Source organism: Carcharodon carcharias, chromosome 15 (genome assembly GCF_017639515.1).
Source record: "Carcharodon carcharias isolate sCarCar2 chromosome 15, sCarCar2.pri, whole genome shotgun sequence".
Classification (NCBI taxonomy): domain Eukaryota; kingdom Metazoa; phylum Chordata; class Chondrichthyes; order Lamniformes; family Lamnidae; genus Carcharodon; species Carcharodon carcharias.
This window is the reverse complement of record NC_054481.1, coordinates 20,401,067-20,417,835: the sequence shown is the minus strand read 5'-3', so window position 1 is coordinate 20,417,835 and position 16,769 is coordinate 20,401,067. Positions and strand designations below refer to the sequence as shown.

Here is a 16,769-nt window from a genome sequence, read left to right as displayed (position 1 = left end):
TTTGTGGCCTTCTCACCATATTGTCATTCCCCTACCCACCTACCATGACATCTGCCATCAATGGGGCCAGGCGATTCCGGCCAATGATCAAAGAAGGAGCTGGACTTTCTTGACTAGGACAAAGATTACATCACATCTTTACAGAAAGGGTTGATGGTCTATGTGATTTCCTGAGGGCATCTGAGAAGAATTTTCCTTGAACAATTTTTTCCTTATTATCCCTGGGATTTTTCCCTCTTCCAGTAAATTGCATGACTACAGTCGGGAGTGGGGTTGGACAGGGTTGGGCAGTTAAGGGAGCGTGTTCTCATGATGCTCGAGCCATCATGAGTGTGGGTCGGGCGCAATGGACCAGCTGGTCCTCTCCCGTCTGTCATTTTCATATGTCGCACGGTGAGTAAAATTAAATTAGCTACGCTGCAATAAAACATATTGCGCTAAATTACCATGCAAATGAGTTTTCATAATCACCTGAAGATAAATATGAACAGCATGAGCAGCATGCAGAATGTAGCCACATTGTCCATGGTTTTCATCAGAACCACCAGCTGGCGTCGCAATGCCGGCAGGAAACGGACCAGCTTCAAAACTCGGAGCAGCCGGAATGTTCTCAGCACTGAAAGGCCACCATCAGACTGACCGATAATTTCCCACACACTAATAATAAACAAGAAAATTATGTTTATCGCCTTATTTTTAGGATGAGCAGGAGGGTCAGTCTCTCTGAAAGACTTTTTTTTTAAGCTTGTTCTCAGGTTAGTAATTCTTAAAGTTGTTTGTTAACTTCTTCATGCTCAGAGGGCTGGCTCAGGAGATTTATAATATTATTACATTTCTTCACATGGCTGTGACTGATCTTCATATGAAACAGCATAAAAGCAACTTATGGAAAACTAGTGGATCCAGGCATGAGGAAATTATCAATGAATAAATACAACTCAACAGTAAAGATAGCCTCAAACAATCAAATTTAAATATTTTAGGGTTGAAATTGCACTATTCAAATATGAACAAATTAATTAATCTGTTTAAAATAAACACAACAATGCTTTCTCTAAAATAGCAGATGAGGGAATCTCATAAAAATGCCTTTCGTAATCATATCACACTGGATGCTTTTGGCCAACTACTTTAATGAAAAAATGTATCAGAACAATATTTTCAACTTGTGATTAGTCCTCTTTCCCATCTTTAGATTTCAAACTTTCTATCAAGTCTCATTTGGCTCCCATTCTACTGCAGGAAGCTGCAGTCAGATGAGGGTCCTGGGCTGAGGGATTGGAAAGCCTAAATGCAAAGAACTAGGCTTGAAACCAAAGAGAAAGTCTGTCCCGGGATGAACAGTGTCTGAGAGGGAGCAAAGCCAGATGCAGGTGTTTAGACCAGCTAAGTTTCCTCCTTCTAGGGGGTTGTGTAAGCTGTCAACTTACTCCAAAGACAGAGTGAGTGAGGAAGTCTACAACCAGTGAGTGGGCACACCAATCAAGCATAACTACTTCTTAATTTCGTGTGTGGCTGCACTTAGGGTACCTTGAATCATATGATCAGCTCCACGCTGTAACTCAGGTTTCTTATTTGGTTTTCTGTTCTGGTCACATGTTGAGTAGAAAGGATCGACTATTACATCTGAAGATTGACCCTCTTTCTTTTTTTAAGCCTTTTCACAGATAGTTGGTTACACTGCTAAGTCCCGTATGGGGGCAGAGATTGGAAAAATTTTAATGGCTGATGAGTTGCTCCAAACTCCAATTTTCAAACTACAGCAAAGTGTTTTCACCAAACAAATAGAAGTTCAAACATATGCCACAAAAAAAAAGAAACCAGTATTGTAAGCCTACCTGATAATGACAACAATTCCATCAAAGATGTTGTATGGATTCTTAATATAACCAAAAATACCAAATGCGAGAAGTTTAAGAATCATTTCCAAGGCAAACATGCTGGTAAATACAATGTTGCTGATCTCCAGGGCATTGGTAAGCTCTTCGGGCTGTGAAAAGATTTGAAATTCCCTGTGAGCAAATCAATAACATATTTTCATCGATGAATGCTATAATCACATCCATTATGAGTAAATGGTGTAATAATTTAATTTAAAAACAAACTAACCTTGTATTTCTTTGAGTAAAGAAGGTTAAAGGGTGATTGAATTGAAACGCTTAAGATGATTAATACGTTTGATTGGGTAGATAGAGAGAAACTATTTATTCTGGTCAGGGAGCCCAGAACAAAGGTGGCATCATCTTAAAATTAGGATAAGGCAATCCAGGGGTGAATTCAGGAAGCACCTCTTCACACAAAGAGTAGTGAAGATTTGGAACTCTCCCCCCAAAAAGCTGTTGAGACTGGGTCAATTTAAAATTTCAAAACTGAGAAAGATAATTTTTTGTTAGGCAAGGGTATTAAGTGTTATGGAAACAAAACGGGTAAATGGCATTGTGATGCAGTTCAGTCATGATCCAACAGGGTCAAGGGGCAGAATGGCCTACTCCTGTTCCCATGTTCCTAAAGCAATCAGCACTATTCCAGTACCTGAAGTTATTTGAAAAATATGTATTTTTCATAATGAAACATTTTCAGGAGTTATTTAAGAGTATACCACTTAATGACATCTACAATAATGTGACTGCCTATAAAATTGACACAAGCAAATGCCATTTCAACAGATAAAATTTTGACAATTTCAAATGTCACGAGAATAAATTCAGCCTTTAGTTTGGAAATCTGCTGGACAACATGAGCATGAAGCATGCAATCAATACCTTAAGGGCTCTTGTCCATTGCTGGATAAGAATTCATTGTAAAGCTGTATAAAACTTTACTCTTCCCTTCACACTTCTTCCCCTTCTCCCATAACGTGATTTTTGATCATGAAGATGTTGAGATGACCTGCTCTCAGAATGCCACTCAAGTTGTTACTGGAGTGCGTAGAAAGGCTGGGTGGGATGACTGTCCCTCCAATTTCCTCCCACTTCCTTTGCTAACCAGCTAGGTTGGGGATTCACCCCAATAAATGGGAGATTCACCTCAACAAATGGATAGTTTCCCTTCCTCTTATAGCTGGATTGTTTATGAAATATCTGCTTGAAACAGAAGTCTGGGCTTCAAAGAGCTTAGGAGCTCCACACCACATGCAAAGAAAGATTATCCTTCCAAACATAAAGAAAAAATGAACAATCAATATGCATTAGATGCCAAACTTTAATAGACTCTTCTTAATCCAACTATTTTCCTGTTGCTATTCTTAATTTTGGGGTGGGAAGAGGAAACTATAATCAGCACGAGCGTTCACCCAGGACCTTGTCCTTAAGCAATGAACACACTCTTCATGTCAACGTTATAGTTGGGTTAAGCATGCATCAGTATGAAATGACACAAGCCAAGTTTATATGACGATGTTGTTATGGCAGGCATGTTAAATTATGGTAAATGCCAAGTTGCTCAAATCCCAGAGGGAAACTTGAAGCAGCTGCCACAACTACTTGCAATTTGTATGTACTTCAAGATACGGGCTTTGAATTCATTAAAATGAAAGCCGCCAAGGTTTAGAGGTTTTTTCAAAACTAAATTGAACCTTTATTAATAAAAGAAAAGATCGTAAGCCCATACATATGTCTACAACTTATTGCTATAATAACTTCTAAATCCTCTAATTAATCTAGCTCCCAGTTACACTTCCGTTAAAGCAATAGTAAAACACATAGATTTAAACAGATCCAGGCAAAGCCTAGACAGTCAAATTCAAAGTGAGTTTTTCTCAGCTTCGGTTCATTGTAGACCGCAGCTTGAGGCTTAGATGCTGGAGGCTTTTCACACTTGTTAAATCTTAAAATGCCTGCCCTTACACACAGCCTTCTCTCCTTTATACACATTTTCCCCTTTGAATGCAAATTCCCATTGTTTCACTCTGTCTTTAGACTTTACCTCTCTAATAATAGGAATCTATCATAGTACTAATTTTGCCAGTAATCTTTGGGAAAAATAAGCACGCTGTTTCTTAACTTCTTCTGGCTAGGTGAAACATTTCAAGCTACCCTGGTTTATTTAAAAATGCAAAAGTTCCCTTTAAACCTCACATTCCAAAACTTCACCTATGTTTACCTATTTAGCATTCCAAACCTAGCTTCTCTTCTTACATCAAAGCCTTCAGACCAGCTGTCTCTAATTCAATTAGGTCCGTCACACACAGACACATACACACACATAGACACAGATCCCACTATTACTCTACTTTACAATAAATGCCAAATAACATTATGAAAATTATTATAGCTTCCTGACAATGTGGAGATTTGAAAGACTCACCGAGGAATCATGAGTATCATCAAAATTTTAAAATGGTCCAGTGATGCACCTGCTCATGAACCTGACACAAAGTGTACTACCATAAGAAAATAAACAAAGAATAAAACTTTTAATCAACTTAAGGGAATTACAGTGACGACTGGTAGAGTAATAATTTAAGCACTACCTCCTGAATCAAAAATCTATATAGCTCATCCGATTATTTTACAAGCAGCCTTTTCACATCAGCACAAAGCAGAAGAACAAAGTTGACTATGATTAAACATGACTCAGAGGCATTACATTTTAAAATTAGTATGTGTAATTCTGGTAAGCATTACCAGTGCTTCTTGATACATTTGTCAGGCACCACATTTTGTTCTATGACATGAATAATGCCTTTTATATCAATATATACACATATATAAGAAAACAGATATCGGTGTGCCCGACAAATTTAAACATTTAGATGACACTGATAAATTTCTTAGGCTCTCATATGAACCTTTCAATATGTCGTTGCTTTCTAACACATTTCAGTCTGTGTTAAATGTTATGCTGTATTATCAAACAAGAGCAGAATATTGAAATCTGCTGGCACACCTCACCCAATTGTATCAGTACTATTCTCAAATCCCAACTAATTCTTTGCCCCAAAGGTTTCTGATGATTGATGGAATGTCCACGATGGACAAAATCAGCACTTGAATGCAACACTTAAAAGTTGATGGCTAATTCTTGCTTTGCAACAGCACAAAAACTGACTTATAGAGGGGCCGGGCAGGGTAACTCTTATAACATAACATCCAAAAATAATGAGGGCTCCTGTTTTCCTGTGTCTATTGGTATTTAACAGATGGAGCTATTCATATTCCGTTCATGTGTACCTGGCATTTTCAATGGTAAACTGCAAAAAGTTAAAACACAACTTTTACATTTTTATGTAGCCAAAGTTCATTTCTAGGCTGCATAAACTCAGTAGAGACTTAGGTTTCTATTCCTTCCTAGCTTCACATTAATAAAAGCTTTGCAGTTGGTGGAATGTATACAGACTAAACTTGTTAATATAACTGTATTATAACTGGGAAGTTAAGGGCTAGGAGTTAACACTGGAACTTAGTGCTCACTTGCCTGACCAGGCTTAATCTCAATTATGAAAAATATATTAAAAAATATGCCCCCAAAGGTTGAAACTACTGTACCATTTTATCACAAGTTTAGTAACAAATAGGATAACCATAGTATTTTATAGTTATGCAATCCCATGATTGAGTCACAAGACTGGTACTTCTGAAAACTAGTGAGACGCTAATCACAAACTTGAAAATAAGATGTTATCTGTCAGGTGAGAAAAAGAACTTCTCCTTTATACTGGATATTAGTTTTAGAAGCCTTCATTTAAAATCGACTGGAAGGCTCCATGTTTTGTGGTAGATGGGAATGATGTCACCAATTGCACAGGCAAAACACAAAAGAGTTTATAAATATCTTGAAGTGCTGAAATTGAAAGCGAGTCTCATCTTCTCACCAGGTACTCGTTAGTTGCAACGTATAATTTTTAATCCAAAAATGGAACCTTTGCTTTGACAATTAGTCACTCAAAGTGATAAACACTGGCTATGTTGTCAACACAGTGTTCACTTGAACAGAGAATGCGTGGTGAAATGTCAAAGGAAAAGGGGCATCATCAGTCACTATAGATTGAGGAACATTAATCATCACATGACAGATGATGCAATATATGTAGGATACATGATAACAAAGAGTAGAAAGAGCACTACTAGCTAAAGGTCAAAGTGAGCAACCCAGCCCAGAGTCCCCGAAAACCTGGATATAATTTAAATTCCTTACAGGTTTTAGCGTGAAATCTGTGGGAGCATTTTCCAGTTCTCATTACTTTTGCATCAATAAAGTTAATATCAGTTGTCAATAATAATTAAAATTGTAGCAAACTGCTCACATGGAAGCTGTAAACCAAATTTAAGACTCATTTGCTTAACAAGTAACAAATTAATTATTAATTTTCAAAATTAATTTAAATTTACAAAGAATAGAGGAAGCAGAACAGAAATTAAAACTCCAAACCTAAAGTGAGCAAAAATTTCGTCAACTCAGATTGGTTGTTTTGTACAGATTTCAAGAAAGGATAAAGGCAACACCAATATAGAATGGCAGAATATTTCACTGCTCATATGCTTACCTTATCATTACTACGCATTATCCAAATTATAACAAACAAATTGCTAATAAATGATTTTATATATTTTAGTCTGGGATATCCAAACTTCAACAAATTCCAGAAAAAATTCACAAAAGTCATGTCATATTCCAACCTTTATAACTTACTTCGAAACAGGCATGGGAGAGCAACTTGCCTTAGGCAGGCAAGGGGTCTACGATACATTGAAAAATTGCAGCCTGATGATGTCATTGGCATTTTAATGCAATATTAACCCTCAAAATTGGGAGGCTTGCATGGGCCAACTCCAAAAGCCACATCATGGAAGGGGATGTCAAAGCCTCCAAGCTAAGTACTTAAAATGCGCTTTCTAAGGGTTCATTGAGAGTATGGAGAAACAGAAGAGTCCTCCCAAAGGCCTACAGGGAGTCCTTGGGTTCTGCAGTCTTAACCAACCCAAATTTAAGACTCTGAACAAGTAACAAATTAATTATTAACTTTCAAATTAATTTAAATTTACAAAGAATAGAGGAAGCAGAACAGAAATTAAAACGCCAATCCTAAAGAGAGCAAAAATTTCATCAAAAAAATAAATCTCCCAGCAACAGCAGACCCTGGGGAACCTTGGATCTCAGCACTAATTTCATGCCCAGGAGCATCCTAGGGCTTCTGCCCGCAATTCCTAATTTTGGGTGGGAGACCATGATGAATTATATAAAAATAAAGTACAGGAATTAAAAAGGTCTAAGCCTCTTTGTGGGATGCTTCTCTCCCAGCCCGTATCACCATTCTCTCTGAAAGCTCAACAAGTTAAAATCTACCCAATAGGATTCCTTGTATTCAATAGAAACCTGTCTGATTCCTTCTAACATGATCATGTGGGACAAATCCCAATGTTATATCTCAGTTCCTAAAAAATTCAATTCACAGTTAATAATAAGGCTGTATAGGCTGCTAAAGAGAGAACTCAAAGCATAAAATAAATCCATTTCATGCATGAACGATGCAAGTTAAACCAGATTGTCTAAAATAACATCCAAATGTATTTTTGCAGCTTCTTTAAACTGTGTTAAGTAAACAAAGAGGCATTGCACTATCAGAATGAGTGCCCCAATAAAACTTGTCACCCATATTCACCCACTATTTGTCCCTATTATGCAAAACATGTCATACCCAACTAGTTGCAACTTTCCATGTTACATATCGCATACCTCATTACATGTGCCAGTAGATAATGAAGTGACATAAACAAGTTCAAAAATGCACTGAACGATAGACACCCAACATTGAGCAATAGACTGAAATTAAGTTTACTGAATGCAAATTGTTACCATTTTAAACACTAAGCAGCTACAGTAATAACAAAGTGTAGGAAAAGGCACCCATTTTTAAAATGATTTGAAAATACAATTAAGATTCATGCTGCAAAGAAAACTGTGCTCATGGAATGTTAAATTATTGCAAATATAAAATTAATTTAGCATGGTTGTAGTTTCCAGTTAATTAAACATTTATGCTATGAGTCATCTGAAAATGTATTCCCCTTAGACAACACAGAAGTAATGAATCTTATCAGCATTGAATGTCAATAGACTAATTCCTATTAATCTATATACTTCAGCAAATGATATAGTGTAATGATATGCTGTGGCTTTGCTCGTTTGGCAATGATTATGAGATCTCTTTTACAGCCTGTGCTACAGGATGAAAGGCAAAAGGCTATGAAAAAGCTCAATTCTGATGATGAAAAATGCTGGTTGTTAAAAAGGTTCCATTAAATTGGCTGAGCAACGGGCTTGAACACTAACAGAGTTTCTTGACATTATTTAGAGCGTATCAACTTAAGATTTCTTGAATAACTACTCAGTCATGATTAAAATAAAATCAAGATTTAACAAAAATAAGACTCTGGGGTATTTGAAACCTATTAATTGTTAAAATGTTTTTGTTAATATTCATTAGTTAACACGGTAGTGCACAAGGGATAAAAATGCTTCCTTCAAAATTCAGAAGCTGACAGTGTGAAAGCCTGGCTATAAAATAAACATTGCCATAAGTATTATTGTATTGACAAGTTGTGACCAGAGCTTTAAATGCATTTGCAAATTCAACAGTAATTTCTGCTGTGGTTGGAAATTGTCACCAAACTGATGAGCAGCAAAATGCTGAGAAACACAGGCTCACTTTGGGATACAGGGGTGGTGGGGGCACGGTGGATGGTGGGGGTGTTATTTTTAACCACCAGAGGAACAAATTTGAAATCATGTCTCTTCTAAAAACACCACCAGTCAAGCCCACAGCACTTACTGTATGCACGTGTGCTGAACAGCTCAAAGGGCACACCACACTATGAAAGAAAACAGTTTGGGGCTAAAACAAACCATTAAACATCATAAAGATCTAGTACTTGAAATGTTATGTCTGCACTTTTGCAAACTACAGATAACATGGCGATGGATCTTACTGCCTTTCTCAGTTCCACAGACTTGTAAAGTAAAAGGCTGGGGGGGCATTGTCAGCTTTTCAAAAACATGTTCTCAGTTTCACAAAACAGAGCTGGAAAACACAGTATAAGTATGTGCAGGAAATTACAGATTTCTCGGCATGACTTAGATCATAATTTTAATGTGCAGTGGAGGATGAGCTGTTAGCAAAATGATGGAAACTGACTGTCACTAGCCCCTCTACAAAACTTTAAAAAAGGCTCTCATATTACCATTTTATTGATAAGGCAAAAAGAAAAACCTAAGAACACGCATCTTTCTTTTCACACACTCATCCTGCTAATATCAAATATTATACTAGATATAGCTCAGACACACAAAGCTCCTTATTAGCCCATCATTGTGCCTTAATTCCAATCTCCTCATAGTACTTCTTACAGTTCATTGTTCCAGTTCACACACCTGCCACTCTACAGCTTTCCACAATAAGACTGCCAATTTAGTGACAGTGGGTGTTTAAGTTGTGGATTTCTGCTTGGTAGGAAATGTGACTATCATTTAAAGCCAGGCCCCAACAGCTGTCAGAGACAGGAGCTTGTCCTCCCACCAGTCTGGGCTGCTTCTAAATGCATCCTAATCCATTGCAACATCACAGCCCTCATTGCTGCATAATTATGCAATAATTGGAAACCAGCAACTAAAACGTCCTGTTGCCAAATGTTCACAAAGGTAGGTAGAATCAAAGATAAAAGCAAAATACTGCCGATGCTGGAAATATGAAACAACAACAGAAAATGCTGGAAAAAACTCAGCGGGTCTAGTAGCATCTGTGAAGAGAGAAACAGGGTTAATGTTTCAAGTCCGTATGACCCTTCTTCAGAGCTTTGAAGAAGAGTCATACGGGCTTGAAACGTTAACTCTGTTTCTTTCTCCACAGAAGCTGCTAGATCTGCTGGGTTTTTCCAAGATTTTCTGCTCTTGTAGATAGAACCAAATGTTGGGTTTACACACAATATTCCAGTTTAATGACCATCATTGAAGTTTACTATCAAAAATCATAGAATCATACAGCACATAAGGCCAATCAGTCCATCATGCCTGTACTGGCTTTTTAGTAGAGTTATCCAATTAGTCCCACTCCTTTCTCTACAGTCCTTCAATATCTTTCCTCTTCAAGTATAGATCACATTCGTTTCAAGAGTTACTATTCAATCAGCTTCCACCATTCTTTCAGGTCGTGAATTCCATATATGTTCCAAATACAATTAATTGGTCTTGTGTGTGTTCACTTGAAATACCTTATCAGCAGAGAGTAATACAGTTCTTTTCAAGGGTCATGGATAGCCAGTGACATACTTGTAAACACAGCACTGCACAATGATGATGACATTACTCACACATCAATCAAGGCTGATTCAACAAATTCTAATTTAATTAAAAGCAAACATGGTTAATCCCTGCCCTACCCAGCAAAACAAATTGCAAACGTTCAGCATCTGCAATTGTGTAGTCATACCATGATGTACTTTCAGTGGGATTTTTATGGCAGGCTACTCCTTAGTCTTCCAGGAACTGATAGAACCATTTCATCAGTTAAATTAAAGGCAATGGCTCTATTTATAAAAGTTTCACTGAACTGAACAGTTTTTTTTTGTTTTTACCCTTTAAAGGTTTGGCAGGGAAAGCTTCAGAAAAACAGATATTCAAAGATCAAGAAAACTTGCAACAAGAGACAATCATCAATTTCGGTGCACCTGAACAGTTTTGCTTTCCATTTTATTGCTCTGCCTTTGAGAATCCAATTTTGGTGATCACATTTGGGCCAAAGCTGAAGGCACACTGTAAACTAGCCCTTAAACAAAGCTGGGCTATTGATGAAGTGCTTACAGATCTGCCAGTTGCAGGGAAGTTACTGGAATCTATCAGAGACTGTATGATTGGATACTTGGATAAGCATGAGCATGATCAAAGAGAGTCAGCATAGATTTGTCAAGGGTAGATCATATCAGAATAATCTGGTTGAAGTTTTTGAGGATGTCCCTGGGAAAGGGGAGTTTCTTTGTATATTGTCTACCGCACTTCCGGAAGACATTTGGTAAGGTTCCACACACATGATTATTCACAAAAATTGTAGTGTATGGAACTGGAGGTAAATTTGTGACCTGGGTTAGAATTGGTTGGAAGGTGGGCAAAGGGGATTAGGGATAAAGAGAATGTTCTCTGATTGCTGGGATGTGACAAGTGGTGCTCCTTGGTGTTCCATGATGGGCCTCGGCTTTTCACCATATATATTAACGAATCACAGAATCACAGTGCAGAACAGGCCCTTTGGCCCATCTAGTCTGCACCGACACGTGCGAAACACCTGACCTACCCACCTAATCCCATTTACCAGCACTTGGCCCATAGCCTTGAATGTTATGACATGCCAAGTGTTCATCCAGGCTGTTAAAAAGGTTTTCCTCACATGCCCCCTAAACCTCCTGCCCCTCACCTTGAACTTATGTCCCCTTGTGACTGACTCTTCAACTAAGGGGAACAGTTGCTCCCTATCCACCCTGTCCATGCCCCTCATAATCTTGTACACCTCGATCAAGTCGCCCCTCAGTCTTCTCTGCTCCAACGAAAACAACCCAAGTCTATCCAACCTCTCTTCATAACTTAAATGTTTCATCCCAGGTAACACCCTGGTGAATCTCCTCTGCATCCCCTCCAGTGCAATCGCATCCTTCCTATAATGTGGCAACCAGAAATGCACACAGTACTCCAGCTGTAGCTTCACTAAGGTTCTATACAACTCCAACATCACCTCCCTACTTTTGTAATCTATGCCTTGATTGATGAAGGCAAGTGCCCCATATGTCTTTTTCAGCACCCCACTTAAATGCCCCTCTGCCTTCAGAGATCTATGGACACACATGCCAAGGTTGCTTTGTTCCTCAGAACTTCCTAGTGTCATGCCGTTGTCAAATTACTCCTTCCAAAGTATATCACCTCACACTTTTCAGGATTAAATTCCATCTGCCACTTATCTGCCCATTTGACCATCCCGTCTATATCTTCCTGTAGCCCAAGACACTCAACCTCACTGTTAACCACCCGGCCAATCTTTGTGTCATCCGCAAACTTACTAATCCTAACCCCCACATAGTCATCTATGTCGTTTATATAAATGAAAATAATAGGGACCTGAGCACAGATCCCTGTGGTACACCACTGGACACTGGCTTCCAATCACTAAAGCATTCTTTTGTCACCACCCTCTGCCTCCTATAACTAAGCCAATCTTGAATCCACCTTATCAAATTACCCTGTATCCCATGTGCATTTACCTTCTTTATAAGTCTCTCATGTGGGACCTTGTCAAAGGCTTTGCTGAAATCCATATAAACTACATCAACTGTACTACTCTCATCTACACACCTGCTCACCTCCTCAGAAAATTCAATCAAATTTGTTAGGCATGGCCTCCCTCTGACAAAGCCATGCTGACTATCCCTGATCAAACCTTGCCTCTCCAAGTGGAGATAGGTACTTTCCTTCAGAACTTTCTCCAATAGTTTCCCTACCACCGACGTGAGACTCACTGGCCTGCAGTTCCCTGGCTTATCTCTACAACCCTTCTTAAATAGAAGAACCACATTAGCTGTTCTCTGGTCCTCTGGCACCTCCCCCGTGGCCAGAGAGGAATTAAAAATTTGGGTCAGAGCGCCTGTGATCTCCTCCTTTGCCTCCCTCAGCAGTCTGGGATGTAAATCATCTGGACCTGGAGATTTGTCCACTTTTAAGCCTGCCAACACCTCCAATAGCTTGTCAATCCCTATATCAATTTGCTCAAGAACCTCGCAGTCTCTCTCCCCGAGTTCCATACCTTCATCCTCATTCTCTTGGGTGAAGACGGATGTGAAGTATTCATTCAACACTCTAGCGATGTCCTCTGGCTCCACCCATAGATTGCCCTCTTGGTCCCTTATGGGCCCTACTCTTTCCCTGGTTATCCTCTGCCCATTGGTATACTTATAGAATATCTTGGGATTTTCCCTACTTTTACCAGCCAGAGCTTTCTCATATCCCCTCTTTGCTCTCCTAATTGCTTTCTTAAGCTCTACCCTGCACTTTCTGTACTCCACTAATGACTTGGATGAAAGAACCGAGTTGTATATTCAAATTTGCAGATGACACGAAGTCCTGGATTTTTGCTCCCGGGTTGGGAACACAGAGTCGGGACATCTCCCAGCTCAGCAAACCCAAATGGGAAAATGTGGCCCAGAAGTTGCAATTTTCATTCTGGGCAGGGTGGTAGAGTGATAGGGGAGTTGGGCCCACTATCCCCTTTTTGAGTGCGGAGGCGGCTGGGTGCGGAAGAGGGCTGACCAGAAGACCTGCCTCCATGCTCCAGCACTTTGTCAAAATTTGAAAAAAAAAAACAATAAAACAAAAAACATCCCTCCAACCCTCACCCCCTCCGCACACTCCCTATTCCCCATCCATAGCAAGAAATTATTTTTTAATATTCCAGACATTTTTTTTCCCAAAAAGTTAAAGGACAGGGCTTTTAAATGCCTTGAGAGCTTGACAGCTCCCTTTGACATTCTGACAAGGCTTCTTGACAGTCTTGAAAGGCCCTCTTGATAATTCTGACAGCTCCCTTTGACAGGTGCTTCTGGCAGTTTTGACAGTTGATTTTGACAGGCCTGTTGACAATTCCAATAAGCTTCACAGTAATGAGTTTATGCACTTTTTATGCACATTTATGCCCACTATTGACAAATCCAAAGGACACCAGGTCTACCCCAGAAGGCGCCTGACCTCCCCCAGAAGTGTCCCGGGACCAGATCCAAAGGAGTACCTTACCTCTCCAAAGATTTGGCTATCCAAACAAATCCACAAAATTTAGACCTTCTATGACCTGGTCCAATCTGCACACTCAAGAGTTTCACACTACAGGGACACAAAGCTCACAATTGCGTGAAGGTAGCTGATGATTTAAATGGCCCACCCCAATTCCCACCCCCTTGAAAACAGGGGGAAGAGATTTCCCCTCATGGGTGGGGAGGGGGGGTTGGGCGGGGGAGTGGGTGTGGGCGGGCACGGATCCGATCGGTGCCCCCGAACGGGTCTGCGCCACCATTTTACATGGGGGGGCCAATTAAGGCCCACTCAGCGTAACGCGCGCCTGGAAGCGCTGTGCGCTCCCTGTGCAGGTGCGGGTTCCCTGAGTCGGGAGTGTGCTCTTTCGCGCATGCACGCAAAAGAGTGTAGAAGTCTCCCCCTCAGGGAGATCAGTTTTAAGTTTTAAAAATTTTAGTAAAGAAAAAAAAAATTAAGACATGTCCCCTCATGTGACATTATCACATGAGTTGAGACATGTCAATGAACTTTAATTAAAAAGTTTATTTAATTTATAAACCCTTTGTGAAACTTCATCCCGCCCGTGAATGAGGTTCCATGAAAAATGCGAAGGCCGCCTGGGCTCTTCGCCTGCATGCCAACCTTAAGGTTAGATGGGAAGCTTTCTCAATAGCCTTAATTAGTCAATTAATGGGCTTAACAGGCCTTTGACAGTTCGGTGGGTGCACAGTCGACTCGGTTGCATGCCCGCCGAACAGAAAATCTATGTGACATGTGGTGGCGTTGGGACGCACGCCCGGCGTCACCCCTCATCATTAAACGCCTCAGCGAGTGGGCCCTGCCCCCGCTCGCTGAGCCAAAAATTCTCCCCAGGAAATGTCCAGGGCTGGGACTTAGGATTTCCAGCCACTTCTGCAATTTTCGCCACGATGGAGATTCAGGCCTAAGTTGGGGGGGGGGACAGCAAGTTGTGTTGATGGGAGCAAAAGTTACAAGAACATAAGAATTAGCAGGAGTAGGCCATACGTTCCCTCAAGCCTGCTCCACCATTCAATAAGATCGCAGTTCAACTTCTACAACAACTCCACTTTTTTGCCCTATCACCTTATTCCTTGATTCCTTTAATGCCCAAAAATGTATTGAAATATATTGATCTCAGTCTTGAATATACTCAACAACTGAGCATTCACAACCCTCCTGGAGTAGAGAATTCCAAAGATTCACTATTCTCATCTCAGTCCTAAATGGTTGACCTCTTTTCCTAAGACTATGACCCCTAGATCTAAACGTCTACCGGGAAACAGCCTCTCAATACTTAAACTGTCAAGCCATCTAAGAATTTTATATGTTTCAGTAAGAGAGAGAGATGGGCAGATTAAGTGAAGGGGTAAGACGGTAGCAGATGATGTTCAATGTGGGAACTGTGAGATCATCCACTTTTAATCCAATAAATATAAATTTGAATACAACAGAAAAAGACTAGGAACTGTGGAAATGCAAAGGATTTTAGGTATCTGCATAGAAAAATCACTACAAGGCAGGGCACAGATACAAAAAATAATCAAAATGACTAACGGAAAGTTGGCCTCTCAAGGGGGTTAGAATACGGGAGTGATCCTTCAGTTGTACAAAATCTTGGTCAGACCCTATAAGAACCTAACGTAAAAATAGGAACAGGAGATACTCATATGGCTCCTCAAGCTTTCTCCTCAATTCAATAAAATCTGATCTTAGCCTCAACTTCACCTACCTACCTGTTCCCCATAACTCTTGACACCCCTGTAGATAGAATCTGGAGTACTGCATACAGTTTGAGGAATATCGGGGCAGTTGCAAATGATTCCTGCAGAGGGAGCCAGCCATGCTGCCAGTGGGCATAACGTTGTCATTTACTGGGAAGGCTCCTGGTTGACATGTGGGGGATCAGCAAATTTGTGATAGAAGAAAGGACAAAGCAATAGTTTTCTTGTAATAGGAAAGAAAGACAGTGAAATCTGGTTTATAATATTTTAAATTCTATTATTTTAATTGAAGTAAAAATACTAGTTAATGATAAGGCAAATACAGTCATTAGCAGTGTCACAGAAATAATTTACTAAAAAAAATCCTGTCAGGCATCATGCACTGCACCATTTCATAAAGCACAGAGCAAGCAACCCATGTCAGGCCTTTGGCAGTGCTGACCTGTAATTGATGGATAAAATGTATGCCAGTACATTGATCAGCCCTTCAAGTTCTCAATGCATCAATTGTTTCAAGTGCTTCCATGTGAACTGAGTGGGGAATTATGGACACAAATTCATGTTGTGTCACAATGTTGGACATCAGATTAGCACCACACAATATCTCCCAGCCCACAAAGTAAAGCTCTTCCTGCACAAACGAGAAGGTACTATGCTGATTAATTTTACTGTCATCAGTCTAAAGGTTAAATCTTGAACATGGTAGACAAGCATGCAGCCAGTAACAATGTTGCTGTGTTCCTTCATTGCACAACCTTGTTCATTTGTCTCCATGTCAAACACAGAGTAAAGGGGACAAAACCCATTTGAAAACAATCAAGTACTAAAGGGGATGTACATCAAGTCTTTGTGAGAAAGACCTTCAAGTGGAACTAGAAGCCAGAGTTTGATCTATGGTCATTAATCAAATCATTTGATAAATATTATGTTTACATCGTCAACGCAATTCCGAACACTTCTGAAAGTACACAGCACCTCATCAACAAAAATTACAACATTAACATTATGTAAGATTAGGAGCAAAATTGCAGAGGAATATATCTTTAAATTCTGCATTATCTTAAGCAGAACCAAACCTCTTTTTCACCCTAAAATATATACATTTTATGAACAAGTTGAAGAGCTTATTTTAGATTACATTTTTATCAATTACACAGTTAAAAAGTAGTTTAAAAATAAGGGGCCTCAGACATATGAGAAGTATTTTTTTCTCTCAGATGACTGTAAATCTTTGGAACTCTCTTCCTCATACAGCAGTGGAGGCAGTGT

General features: G+C 39.6%; 1 protein-coding gene across 1 annotated transcript in view; it reads right to left on the bottom strand.

The window, feature by feature from the left end:
- Window positions 1-16,769, bottom strand: part of LOC121287977 (voltage-dependent T-type calcium channel subunit alpha-1H-like) — a 617,188-nt gene that overhangs the window by 123,840 nt on the left and 476,579 nt on the right. The window contains exons 10-11 of the mRNA XM_041206154.1: window positions 1,839-1,990; window positions 472-657 (exon numbers count right to left, since the gene is read on the bottom strand). Of these exons, the coding sequence (XP_041062088.1) occupies window positions 472-657; window positions 1,839-1,990 (338 nt within the window). The remainder of the gene's footprint in view (window positions 1-471; window positions 658-1,838; window positions 1,991-16,769) is intronic.